The sequence below is a fragment of the Drosophila miranda genome, chromosome XR, assembly GCF_003369915.1.
Source record: "Drosophila miranda strain MSH22 chromosome XR, D.miranda_PacBio2.1, whole genome shotgun sequence".
NCBI lineage: Eukaryota > Metazoa > Arthropoda > Insecta > Diptera > Drosophilidae > Drosophila > Drosophila miranda.
In genome coordinates, this window is record NC_046674.1 from 51926505 (window position 1) to 51941009 (window position 14505).

Below are 14505 nucleotides of genomic sequence, written 5' to 3' on the forward strand. Positions count from 1 at the left end.
ACAATGCTATAAGAACAACCTATCTCGATGCAGGATACGTTTTTCTCAGGACCCTAAACAGCTATACTGCTTCGTAAACAGTAAGCGTAGAATGTCCGCACACCCATCCTCGCTATTATTTTGTAATACGTCGGCAAACAATAATCAGGCAATTGCCAATCTTTTTGCCTAATTCTTCCAAACCACCTATTCTGAGGAAAGCTACTCTGGTCATCCGTACCCATACGGTTTACCGAGGTCGAACGGCATTTTCAGTCCCTTGTTAAATGAATGTTCTTTACTTCATGATTTTCGACTAGTTAAGCCGGTGTTTTCACCGGGTCCGGACGGGGTGCCAGGTTGTGTACTCAGGTACTGTGCCGAGGCACTGTGTGGACCCTTGCTTAAACTAATAACCCTGTCCATTGATTCTTCTTGCTTCCCCCTGATCTGGAAGGATTTAATTATAATTCCTCTCCATAAAAAAAGGTAGCAAATCTGACGCAAAAAATTATAGAGGTATAGCAAAGTTATCCGCTATTGCCAAAATGTTTGAGAAGGTACTAACTCCGCACTTGCAACATCTTTGCAAGCCACTTATATCTCCCACGCAGCATGGATTTATAAGGCGGAGATCAACCACCACGAACTTGTTAGAGTCTACCTCTTTCATTATTAATGGCTTTCAAGGTAACTTACAGACGTATGTTATTTACACCGACTTTAGTAAAGCATTCGACTCTGTAAACCATTCTTTTTTAAACCATTCCCATCTCAAAGAGTCCTTTTCAAAAACTCCCTCTCTTTACCAGTAGAGGTTTCTTCGGGAGTATCACAGGGCAGCCATCTAGGCCCCTTACTCTTCGCACTCTTTATTAATGACTTGCCCTCGATATTAACATACTCTCTAGTACTTATGTATGCGGATGATGTTAAAATCTGCTTCCAGTATAAGGACATTTCATTTCATTCTCGCTTGCAATCCGATCTCAATAACTTTCAGTCATGGTGTTGTGCAAACTTGTTACACCTTAATGCCTCGAAATGAAAAGTTATGACATTTCATCGTTCTAGCCCTTTGTTGGCTCACTATACCCAATTTGGTGGTTCTCTTGAGAGAATTACCCTGGTGGATGATCTGGGTGTTGTGTTAGACCCCAAGTTAAAGATTCCGAACACATTTCTACCATGGTAAATAAGGCCATGGGCGTGCTTGGGTTTATAAAGAGGTGGTCAAAGGAATTTGACGACCTCTATATAACAAAGACTCTCTATACCTCGCTTGTTCGTCCGATCTTAGAATACGGCTCCTGTGTATGGTGCCCTCAGTACAAAGTACACCAGGACCGTATAGAATCAGTACAGAAAAACTTTTTACTCTTTGCTCTGCGGGGCCTTAACTGGGATGAAGGTGGTCCCATTTTACTCTAGTAGACTGCTATTAGTAAACCTTCCATCCTTAGTTAACCGTAGAAAAATGCTTGGTGTGATTTTTATGCACAACTTGATCAGGGGTGACATAGACAGCCGTGATCTGTTGAGCCGCATAAACTTCACGATTCCTATTAGACTTACTAGAAATTTTATACCGTTGTTCCTTCCACTTTGTAGATCGAATTATTCCTTGCATGAACCGTTTAGGGTCTTATGCTCGAATTATAATTCCCTCTACCATATCATATCCACCACTAATTCTCTTCCTCGTATTAAATTACTAACCCTTACACACCTTTCTAGTAATTAGTAATTAGTAATTGTAGTTGTATTTTTATGTTTATTTTGAATGCATGTCTAGTTCTTAGAAACTTTCGTGCTAATCTTCCTCGAATATTAGTTTTAACAGCTATCTTTCCTGCATGTTCGCGTAACAGCCTTCTGCTGGTGTCACACGGGCCACTTGTCGGTGCACTAATTGCATCGCCTCTTGGAAGATGCAGTCATTGCATGTCAACGTCCACAAAAAAAAAAAAAACGAGGTGGAACGTTGTGAGTTGCTGCGGACACCGCAACTCTACAGTTATTCCCGATACTAAGTCATTTTGGCTCTCCTGCGGCAGACGCCGCTAATATTGAACCACACGACAAAGAGTGCGTGCGAGAGAGACAGAAAATCAGTCTGAGCGTGACGTCGGGGGCTGCGTAGCCAGTGCAAATTGATTTGTTCCTTTTGGCTATAAAAATGATCTGATCTGATCCAGATTCAGCAATCTGATAGATATGATCATTATCTATGATTCTGCGTTTTTAGTTTTCTCGAATGTGCAATATTGTGGATGCAACAGATTTTCGTTCTTTGTGGGGGCGGAAGGGGGTGGGGCGAAATTCTGAGAAATACGTTTTATAGTGAGATCTAACAGAAGTGCGGATACCAAATTTGGTTACTCAAGCCTTAATAGTCTCTGAGATTTGTGGATGCCCCAGATTTTCGTCCTTTGCGGGGGCGGAAGGGGGTGTGGCGAAATTTGGACACGAAACGGTCAAGGTTTGATATCACAGGAGTGTGGATACCAAATTTGGGGTCTGGCTCTTATAGGTTCTGAGATCCTTGAACTCATATTTTGCAATTGACAAAACCGACCATGAAACCTGTGTGTTAGAGAGAGACAGAGCGAGAAAGAATGAAATTGTTTTCTTGATTCTAACTATAATCATTATACGATCTGGTTCAGATTTTGCACTGTAGAAGATATGGTCATCCTCACCGATTCTGCGTTTTTGGTTTTATCGTATCTTTAAAAATGTGGATGCCACAGATTTTCGTCCTTTGTGGGGGCGGAAGTGGGCGGGGCGAAGTTTTGAAATATTTTTGTAGCAGTGACATATCACAGACGTCTGGATCCAAAACATCGTTGCTCTAGCTCTTATAGTCTTTGAGCACTAGGCGCTGAAGGGGACGGACGGACGGACGGACGGACGGACGGACGGACGGACGGACGGACAGACGGACAGACAGACAGGGCTCAATCGTCTCGGCTATTGATGCTGATCAAGAATATATATACTTTATGGGGTCGGAAACGATTCCTTCTGGACGTTACACACATCCACTTTTACCACAAATCTAATATACCCCAATACTCATTTTGAGTATCGGGTATAAAAACGTGCAAGGGAACCAACGGCAGGCCAGAGACAGACACCGCCTAAGAAGTTCAGGCCATGGGAGAGAACGGACCGCGAAACTGAGACCCAACGGTCCGCAACTGGCAGCAGTTCGGCAAGAACAAGGAAAAACAGGCCACGAAGAAAACGCGATCAGATGCCGTAGTGATAGTGAGCGTAGGAAACACCACTTACGCGGAACTACTAAAATCGGTGAAAGGAGATGCAACACTGAGCCATGTGAGCGGTGACGTGGAAAGCATTAGGAAGACTGCTAAGGGAGATCTGCTGTTGCGCCTCAAAAAAAAACCGCGTCACAGCGCGGAGGAGGTCAAAACGGCGGTCGGAAACGCACTACAGGCCAAGTCAGTGGTACGGGCGCTGACCGAACAAACGAGGCTTGAATTAATGGACCTGAATGAGGTCACAACAAAGGAAGAGATATTGGAAGCATTGAAGCGTGCCACAGGGGTAACCGAAATCCCCGAGGACGCAGTAAAATCCCTACGAGCCACCAGAAGCGGGATGTAGATAGCCAGCCTATCGCTGCAATGGGGAAGATAAGTGTCGGCTGGGTAAACTGCCATATAAAGAAAATAGTGTCGCCAAATGTTTGGAGTTCGGGCACATCTCGGCAAACTGCACCGGAGGAAAGGACCTCAGAGGAGCGTGCTTTAGATGTGGAGGCAGAGACCATGAGGCCAGAAATTGCAGCAAGGACCCACACTGCATACTCTTTGCGCAAAAAACGGGTAGCCCCACGGACCATGCCTCGGGAAATTTTAAGTGCCCGGCGTACCGCGAGGCAGTTAGACTACTCAAACGTTAAGGATCATCCAACTGAATCTTAACCATTGTAGGGTGTCCCAAGACCTTCTTACCCAATCAGTACGGACCTGGCATTGCTGAGCGAGCCCTACAAGACCGTGAGATCCAACACGTGGGTCACGGATCAATCGGGGAAAGCGGCAATCTGGATGTGCGGCAAACCGGCACGGCACCTAGACGGAGTAAAAATATCCAAAGGATACGTACGAGGGAGGCTGAAAGACCTATGGGTATACAGCAGTAACCTACCACCCAGCTCGAAGAGTTCAGCGGCACAATCGAGAAATTGGCAGATGACATCAGAGCACACTCGCCGTCGCTAGTAGCTGGGGACTTCAACGCCTGGGCAACGGAATGGTAGTTAACAACAACGAATGCCAGGGGCCGTGCCTTGGTGGAGGCTTTTGCCTCCCTAGACATAGTCCTAACATAGTTCCAACCCAACTTTCAGCAGAGCAGGTACCACATCTATTATAGACCTCACCTACATAAGTACTCGACCAGCAGCGAACACGTCATGGCAGATCAGCGAGCAGTACACCGTGAGCGACCACAACGCTATCCTCTGTAGCAAGGAAACCTATACCCGAAGAAAGAAGCCGACTACGAAGCCGAAAACGATCTCTGGGGTAAGGCGTACAAGGTGGTCATGAAGAAGACCGGCGTATTAAAGCACGCGGCACTAGCAGGAGCGGAAAAAATGGAGGCGATTGTCGGGCACCTATTCCCAGCTGGAAAGCTATGCTATGCTGGAAAGCATAATCAGCTTAAGGTAAACGGAGGCAATTGAGGCCGCGGGTGGACTTTCCGACAGCCAGTACGGCTTTAGGGAGGCCCGCTCCACCCTGGATGCGGAACTGCCAGAAAGGCCTTGGAAGGCACACGATGGCTCGGCGGGGCCAAAAAATAGTGTCTGGTGACAGAATTTTTTTTTTTTTCCGGTTGACTTTAACAAGAAAGATGCCAGGTGTCACAGTAAAAAATATTGACCAGCATGCCGTTACCAAGGCGGTTGCCGTCTTCCTCAAGAAGACTGGCAAATTGAAGGTGCCCGACCAGATGGACATCATCAAGACGGCCAAGTTCAAGGAGCTGGCCCCCTACGATCCCGACTGGTTCTATGTGCGTTGCGCCTCGATCCTGCGCCATCTGTATCACCGGAGTCCCGCTGGTGTTGGCTCCATCACCAAGATCTATGGTGGTCGCAAGCGCAACGGTGTCCACCCTTCGCATTTCTGCCGTGCCGCTGACGGTGCCGCCCGTAAGGCTCTCCAGGCCCTCGAGCACGCCCGCCTTGTCGAGAAGCACCCAGAGGGTGGCCAGATTGTGGTCAAGCAGCGCGATGCCGCCAAGCAGACGGGTCCCCTTGTCATTTCCAAGTAAACGTGGATCGCACATCCAATCGAAGTCTATAACATTTTTAAGCTTATTATTTAAGCGTTTCTTGATTGAAGCGTGTTCTCAGAAATGGGAAAATTAAAATGAACCATAACAAGCGAACACTGGACGTGAAAAATGCCTTTAACTCGGCACCGTTGAGCATTATCCTGCTCATACTCGAAATCCCCGGATACCTGCAGACGATGGTCAGTGACTACCTGGACAACAGATGGCTGATGTACGACACATACTCCATCACGGGAGGAGTCCCACAAGGATCTGTACTGGGACCGCTATTGTGGAATACCATGTACGATGGAATCCTTCGCCTCAACTTCCATCAAGGAGTCGAAATCGTGGGATTCGCTGACGAAGTCGCGGTGACGGTCACGAAGGAAACCCTTGCGGAGACGGAGAGCTGCATGAACGAGGCAATCGAAATCATAAGCGACTGGCTTAACCTGGCAGGGCTCAAACTTGCCGAGCGCACAAGACGGAAGCTGTCCTCATCAGTAGTAGGAAACAGGTGGAGACGGCGAGGATACCCGTAGGAGGAGCCGCAATTACTTCAAAACGAACGATAAGGTACCTGGGAGTTATTTTCGACACCCCACTGTCGTTTAGAGAGCACCTGCAGCAGACACACCAGAAGGCACACGGCGTAGTCATGGCGGTTTCATAGAGGCCCAAAGTCGACGAGCAGGAGATTTCTGTTTAACGTAGCCAAGTCATCGATACTATACGCAGCGCCAATATGGGCTCATGCTACGAGGACCAAGAGTTACACTAAGGGCATTGAGTCGGACTTCAGACTTGGTGCCCTGCGGGTCAGCTCGGCGTTCCGTACAGTCTCCACAGAGGCCATAATGGTCATAAGCGGCATACCACCTGTCGAGCTTGCAGCGAAGGAAGCCAGCGAAATCCACAAGGGAAGAAAGGCCGCCAACACACAGGCAGACGCTAGAACGGCTAAGACCAGGGCGAGGGCTAAATGTCTCGAGAGCTGGCAACTCAGATGGGATAATGCTGTAACTGGCCGTTGGACCCACCGACTAATCCCCAACATTGCAGCATGAATTAATCGGCGGCATGGAAAACTAACGTTCGAACTCACACAAGTTCTCAGCAGTAACGGGTGCTTTAAGGAGTACCTTCACCGCTTTGGCCACGAGGAAGATGGGCTGTGCAGCTGCTGCGGAACAGCAGAAAACGCTGAGCATGTCCTGACCACATGCGCCAGATTCTCAGAGGCCCGCAGGCGAGCAGGCACCCCTAGGGCGCCTATAACGGTGGAAGGTTTGGTACCAAGGATGCTGGAAAACCAAACAAAGTGGACGGCGATATGCAGTCTTACAACAGAGATCGCTTCGGAATTAAGGCGACTGGAACGCACACGAAATGAGCGGCCATAACAGGCTAGCCTTGTGAAGCAATGCTTCACGGCAGTCCCACAAGTCTGGTCCATATATGTATATGTTATATATTTTTATTCTAACTTTTATATTCCTACATATATTTTACATATATATATATAGTGACATATCTATAGTCCATGCTCCGCATACCCTTGTCTATGTCTATTACCCTGCACCCACAATACTATAAACAATACGACACCCTCAGCTTCGAACCCTCATAAACAATCTCACGCTCGAAATGGACCACGCGCAGCCGATTGCAGGCAATGTAAACAAACACCCTAAACTGGAAGTTGAACATAAAACAATAGATGCCGCCCTAGAATCCAGCCGCACTAGAATCCAGCCGCACCAGAATCACGCCACTCTTCAGAGATCAATTACGAATCGATTCTCAAGAATCACACCATCCTAGCTGACCAATCAGAGGCCCTATTCTCAGCCACCCCCAAGTAATGCAACACCGATCATACGCAGCGGAAGCCTTTCATCAAAAGCCGCCTTTCCCACATATCGATCGAGTCACGTACTCCATCTCCGAAGCCGAAGTCGAAGCCAACGCCTCCGAATCCAAATCCGAATCCCAAACCGAGCATCATAATATAAATAGTCTGCATCTAAGAAGCCAACTCAGTTCTGTTCAAGACAAACGTCAATCGCGACACCGTCGGAGAATTCAACCAAAGTTAATTCCGTTCAAGACTTCAGACCTCAGTCATCGTCGGGGAAATAACTAATCAATGTACGCTAAAGTTTAAGTGAAGAATAAAACCTTTTTTAAAACGTAAACTGAAGTGTCGCATATTTAATTGGCGCAGCCGGTAGGATCTCAGTTAAAAGTGAATCCCTTTTTTTAAGACGATCAATTGGCGTAGTGACAGTTACAGTGCGTAATAACCTACAGTGATCAGAGAAAAAGTAACGCTAATACTAAAGAGATCCGCCAAAGAATCTACACACGATTGAAACTCAATTAATATTAGAAAAAAATAAATAAATAAAAAAGAAATCAACATGCCGCTAACAGAAATACACCTGAACCAAGCCTTGAAGTCAATCAGGCAAATTCCACCATACGACGGATGCCAAGAACGCCTAAGCTCGTTCATAAGTAGGATCGAGTACATCTCCGAATTGTACTCAACAGAAGATATCCCGCAACAAAGCATCATGTACGGAGCCACTGAGGGTCAGTGCTACAACAATTACACGACACCAAATTCAATGGGAATATTCGTAAGTTCGTAGAGGAACTAGAAATTAAGTCAAATGTTATAGTAAGTAAACTAAATCTGGAGTCTAGCCCAGAAAATAAGATAATCTTTAAAAACTCTCTGGCAAATGCCACCAGACATACCATAGAAGATGCTCTACCCAATAAACTGTTCATCATTTTAGCAAAGAAAGACATTTCTACTATGGCTAATCTAGAAAAATCAGCTCAAGAGTTAGGAATCTACGAAAATTTCGTAACTGATAACAAGAATCACGAACATTCAAGAAACGGAAATAACAATCATAGGAATGTTGGAACTTATTACCCTCGCTATAGTTGGACGGTTTTCTAAGGGTTAAACTACAAAGAGAGTGAGAGAGCTCTAACTGCGATTGCCCACTCGGAGAACGGCGTCGTTTCATGCTAGGGCGGCGTAACCTCGTTTCCGATCACCAAGAAGAGTCTTCGTTTGCGTTTCGACGAAATCACAACGACAATTAGCAGTTGCAGCCGGCCGCGCTTAAACCCGTATTACCCATTACATACATACATACTCTATACGCGATTAAGATTAAAGTTTAAGTTGATTGAAGTCCAAATGAATAAATATCGAATTGTCTATATCGTGTAGTACATTATTAAACGCAAAGATTCCCCAGAGCATTTCTGCTCAACATTGAAATCTCGTATCGAGGATTTCACAACATTTTTGGTGGCCCATGAGGGGAACCGCGTTTAATTCGTACTATACGCATATGATTCTACCTCGTTCCGCGTTCAGTTAAATGTACAAATAAAATCATATTTTACCGGCTGCAACTGTAAACGGCAAACACAACGCAAACCAACGGTTTATCCAACAGCCGCTATCTCTCGCACGAAGCAGGGACAAAGAAGACCAGACGATAGCTCTGTGCCTGGACAGTAGCACACAACAACAACACAAGCCGACGGTTAGACAGCAGCCTCTCTCTCGTGCAAAGCAGAGACCAAGAGACCAACGAGCGTTCTGTTGCTGCACATCATCTCTAGACACAAGGCCTCAACTCAACGCTCACAGTAGCACAGTTTCTGCTCTCCGCTCGGACAACACCAACAACAACGACAAGTTCTCTTAAGCTACGCTTTAAGCAAAGAGAAGCACTCCCGAGTACCAGAGTAAGTGTTTCGTTGTGGGTATTTTGTACAAGGTCAAAGAGAGTGCAACTAAGGGTGAGAAAGGTACATACACATATAACAGCAACATGTCAACAGCCGAGTCCCACGACCTCGAAGCCGATCCTCAGGTGGAGATCGACAATCTCAGTGTTATTCAGACAAATCTCATTGCGAGGGTTAATCAAACGGTGCGTAATTTCAGAAAGGATGGCGCAGATCGGAAAACAAAAGCTTATTTTCAAACGCGCTTACAAACTTTGCAACGGTTCTTAGGAGAATTTGAGCAAAATCATCAACGTTTGCTAATACTTCGATGTCCAAGTACGCATAGTTATGTGTCCAGCGAAGTGGCCTTTCGCTTTGATGAAGACTATACAACGGCATTCAGCATCATATCAGAGGCCTACGAAAATGTATGTCCAAGAGCAGCACCGGTACAGCAGAATCCGGAGCCAGCAAATCCATCCATATCATCAGTGCAATTGCCCAAGCTACCTGTACCGACATTTACAGGCAAGTTTGTGGATTGGCCGGCATTTCACGATGCATTTGTTCAACTCATCCATAACAACCAGAAACTGTCCGACGTCCAAAGGTTTCATTTCCTGAAGCAAGCTCTTCCCTCGGATCGCGACGAGGATATTCAGCAGATGGCGCTTGCGGGAAATAACTATGCAACAGCTTGGAGTCTCGTCCTCAAGCGATACGACAACAAACGGCTGCAGTTTATGTACCATATGAACGGTTTGTATGACTTGCCACAGTTGACAAAGGAGCAGTCTGCTGATATAAAACATATGCTTAATGTTGCGACGGTTTGTCTCAATGCTTTCAAGAATCTAGATGTTCAGCATTGGATGGCTCATCATCTCACTTCCAGACTGCCAAGCACGACACTGCAAGCTTGGGAGCTCCATCTCGGTAGCTCTGCCGAACTTGCCACCTTTTCTCAGCTACAATCATTTCTCAACGACCGTCTCGTCAGCATCGATGTGTTCGAAAACCGAGGCCACTCCACGACGCGGACACCTGTGCCGCAGCCTGTCAATCAAAGGCACCCGAAGAAGTCAGTTGGCAACGTAACATACAAGGGCAACAGTTTCCACGCCAAGACTGCGGTTGCCGAACACACTCGCTGCCCTCACTGTAGCGACAGTCACAATCTTCGGCATTGCCCGGACCTTTTGTCCAAGGACTGCTTTGCAAGGAAAGCCATCGTCGATCATGCAAAGGCATGCCTCAACTGTCTGAGCCGTTCCCATGCACTTTCAAAATGTACCAGTAAAAGGAACTGCACGCAGTGTGGTCAAAGACACCATACACTGCTGCACTCCCCAACTCCTGCTCAGGTGGCAACACAGCCTCACGCAGCCTCCCATAGCGCTCGTTCCGGTAACTCCTGGCAGTATACAACGAGCGACTCATCTGGCAGGGCTACACCTACGCAACTCTACGCTAGGACCCCACTTCTTACTCAGAGCACTGCACAGCCTCTCCCAGTTGTTCCCAACACTAGTTCCGGTGGTCATCCACAGTCTGCAGCGACCGACTCGTCTGTGAGAACACACTCTGCGCAACTAGTCTCCGCTACGGCAACGCATCACGAACCCAGCACTGTCCTTCTGGCCACTGCCCTGGTCACAATCCACAACCCCCACACTGGCCAATCAGCTGTGGTACGTGCGTTAGTGGATTCAGGCTCGGAAGGAACCCTCATTACAGAGCACACAGTGCAGGCTCTCAACCTCAAGCGGCATCCAATTTCGGCAGAAATTGCTGGAGTTGGGACCACCTCCAAGAACAGGTGTACCTACACTACAGAATTGGCATTAAGTTCTTGTACTTCGCAGTTTTGTACTACCATTGATACTGCGTTTATACTGAAAACGCTTACATCGCAATTACCTTCAAACTCCATCAAATTGCAGCAATGTCCTCATTTGAACGGAATAGAACTCGCCGATCCCAGGTTCTACAAATCACAACGGATTGATCTTCTGCTGGGAGCGGACGTAATCCCACAGATCCTGCTTTCAGATATCCGCAGAGGAAAGGAGAACCAACCAATTGCACAGCACACCCAGCTGGGCTGGATAGTCTTTGGTCGAGCCACTTCCACACGCTCACACGCTGTCACCATTAGATGTCACCACAACAGGCTAGAGAATCTCGTCCAGAAATTCTTCGAAATGGAGCATCTCGGTTCTGCAAAACAGCTCACACCAGAAGAGCGATGGTGCGAGGAGCATTTTAAACGAACTCACATCCGTCAACGAAACGGCAAGTATTTGGTACGGTTACCACTTAAGCGTTTGTTTGACCCTTCGCAGGTGCTAGGCAAATCACGTCAAATCGCGATTAATCGATTCCAAATGCTTCAACGAAGATTCCAAAGGCAGCCGGAGCTGCAAGCCAAATATTCGGAAGTCATGAAGGAGTACTTTCAACTAGGCCAGGTGACCAAAGTAACAACCAAGGAGCAGCAGCATTGCATCATTAGCAAGGAGAATGGAATCGAGTCCACATGTTGCACCTTGCCTCATCACGCAGTATTTAAAGAGGAAAGTGTCACTACTAAGGTTAGAGTAGTATATGACGCCTCCTGTAAAACGTCAAACGGAAAATCGCTCAATGACGTCCTATGCACCGGACCAGCGCTCCAAAACGATCTAGCCGGCGTGGTCCTGAATTGGCGTTTCCATCGTTTTGTTTTTGCTGCCGACATTCAGAAGATGTATAGATGCATTGACATGAATGCAGAGGATTCGCAATATCAACGCATCTTTTGGCATGACGAACACAACCAAGTAGCTGAGTATTATCTCAACACAGTTACGTTTGGAACCGCTTCAGCTCCTTACACAGCCATTCGCGTCATACATCAACTGGCGCAGGATGAACGAGACCGATACCCACTCGCGGAAAGGGTCCTTCGACACGAAATATACGTGGACGACGTACAAAGCGGAGCTTCCACTCGCGAAGGAGCATTAGAAATTCAAAATCAATTGATCGGAGCCTTACGATCAGCAGGAATGGAGCTTCGAAAGTGGTCTGCGAATGACGCTTCTCTGCTACAAGAAATACCTCCAGACCATTTATCTCATAAGACATTATTAGAGTTTGAGTACCAAGATCCCGTTAAAACCTTAGGCCTCTATTGGCATCCACATCAAGACTATTTTGGGTTCAAGATAAATTTTGATGTGGATGCCAATAGAGGCCTAAGGTTTTAACGGGATCTTGGCTACACCTACGCAACTCTACGCTAGGACCCCACTTCTTACTCAGAGCACTGCACAGCCTCTCCCAGTTGTTCCCAACACTAGTTCCGGTGGTCATCCACAGTCTGCAGCGACCGACTCGTCTGTGAGAACACACTCTGCGCAACTAGTCTCCGCTACGGCAACGCATCACGAACCCAGCACTGTCCTTCTGGCCACTGCCCTGGTCACAATCCACAACCCCCACACTGGCCAATCAGCTGTGGTACGTGCGTTAGTGGATTCAGGCTCGGAAGGAACCCTCATTACAGAGCACACAGTGCAGGCTCTCAACCTCAAGCGGCATCCAATTTCGGCAGAAATTGCTGGAGTTGGGACCACCTCCAAGAACAGGTGTACCTACACTACAGAATTGGCATTAAGTTCTTGTACTTCGCAGTTTTGTACTACCATTGATACTGCGTTTATACTGAAAACGCTTACATCGCAATTACCTTCAAACTCCATCAAATTGCAGCAATGTCCTCATTTGAACGGAATAGAACTCGCCGATCCCAGGTTCTACAAATCACAACGGATTGATCTTCTGCTGGGAGCGGACGTAATCCCACAGATCCTGCTTTCAGATATCCGCAGAGGAAAGGAGAACCAACCAATTGCACAGCACACCCAGCTGGGCTGGATAGTCTTTGGTCGAGCCACTTCCACACGCTCACACGCTGTCACCATTAGATGTCACCACAACAGGCTAGAGAATCTCGTCCAGAAATTCTTCGAAATGGAGCATCTCGGTTCTGCAAAACAGCTCACACCAGAAGAGCGATGGTGCGAGGAGCATTTTAAACGAACTCACATCCGTCAACGAAACGGCAAGTATTTGGTACGGTTACCACTTAAGCGTTTGTTTGACCCTTCGCTGGTGCTAGGCAAATCACGTCAAATCGCGATTAATCGATTCCAAATGCTTCAACGAAGATTCCAAAGGCAGCCGGAGCTGCAAGCCAAATATTCGGAAGTCATGAAGGAGTACTTTCAACTAGGCCAGGTGACCAAAGTAACAACCAAGGAGCAGCAGCATTGTATCATTAGCAAGGAGAATGGAATCGAGTCCACATGTTGCACCTTGCCTCATCACGCAGTATTTAAAGAGGAAAGTGTCACTACTAAGGTTAGAGTAGTATATGACGCCTCCTGTAAAACGTCAAACGGAAAATCGCTCAATGACGTCCTATGCACCGGACCAGCGCTCCAAAACGATCTAGCCGGCGTGGTCCTGAATTGGCGTTTCCATCGTTTTGTTTTTGCTGCCGACATTCAGAAGATGTATAGATGCATTGACATGAATGCAGAGGATTCGCAATATCAACGCATCTTTTGGCATGACGAACACAACCAAGTAGCTGAGTATTATCTCAACACAGTTACGTTTGGAACCGCTTCAGCTCCTTACACAGCCATTCGCGTCATACATCAACTGGCGCAGGATGAACGAGACCGATACCCACTCGCGGAAAGGGTCCTTCGACACGAAATATACGTGGACGACGTACAAAGCGGAGCTTCCACTCGCGAAGGAGCATTAGAAATTCAAAATCAATTGATCGGAGCCTTACGATCAGCAGGAATGGAGCTTCGAAAGTGGTCTGCGAATGACGCTTCTCTGCTACAAGAAATACCTCCAGACCATTTATCTCATAAGACATTATTAGAGTTTGAGTACCAAGATCCCGTTAAAACCTTAGGCCTCTATTGGCATCCACATCAAGACTATTTTGGGTTCAAGATAAATTTTGAAATCAGTCACGCACATACTAAACGTTCTTTACTTTCCACAGTCGCCCGACTGTACGACCCATTAGGTTTCATCACGCCCTGTGTCATGACCGCGAAGGCGATACTCAAGGACTCATGGATGGCCCGCATCAAACGCAACGATGGCAGCCTAGCACAACTGGACTGGGATGAACCGCTGCCAACCGAACTGCTTGATAGATGGCAGGGATTCATACAGAACTTGCCATATGTCGAGCAAATTCAAGTACCACGATGGCTGCGCTTCAACATCCACGAGCTTGCGTCATTACAGCTACATGTTTTCTGCGATGGATCATCACTGGCGTATGCAGCATGTGCATATATTCGTGCAGAGCTACCAAACGGAATGATTCAAACTCATTTGCTAGCTGCACGCAGTCGAGTC

At 47.0% G+C, this 14505-nt stretch overlaps 2 protein-coding genes across 3 annotated transcripts in view; both read left to right on the forward strand.

Moving 5' to 3' along the window:
• Positions 1-14505, forward strand: part of LOC117186181 (ran-binding protein 16) — a 423463-nt gene that overhangs the window by 186261 nt on the left and 222697 nt on the right. The gene's annotated exons all lie outside the window — the stretch shown is intronic.
• LOC117186182 (40S ribosomal protein S19a-like) lies at positions 4855-5321 on the forward strand. Its single transcript, XM_033386443.1, has one exon. It carries the CDS (start codon positions 4870-4872, stop codon positions 5290-5292), a length of 423 nt encoding a protein of 140 aa, XP_033242334.1. The 5' UTR covers positions 4855-4869; the 3' UTR covers positions 5293-5321.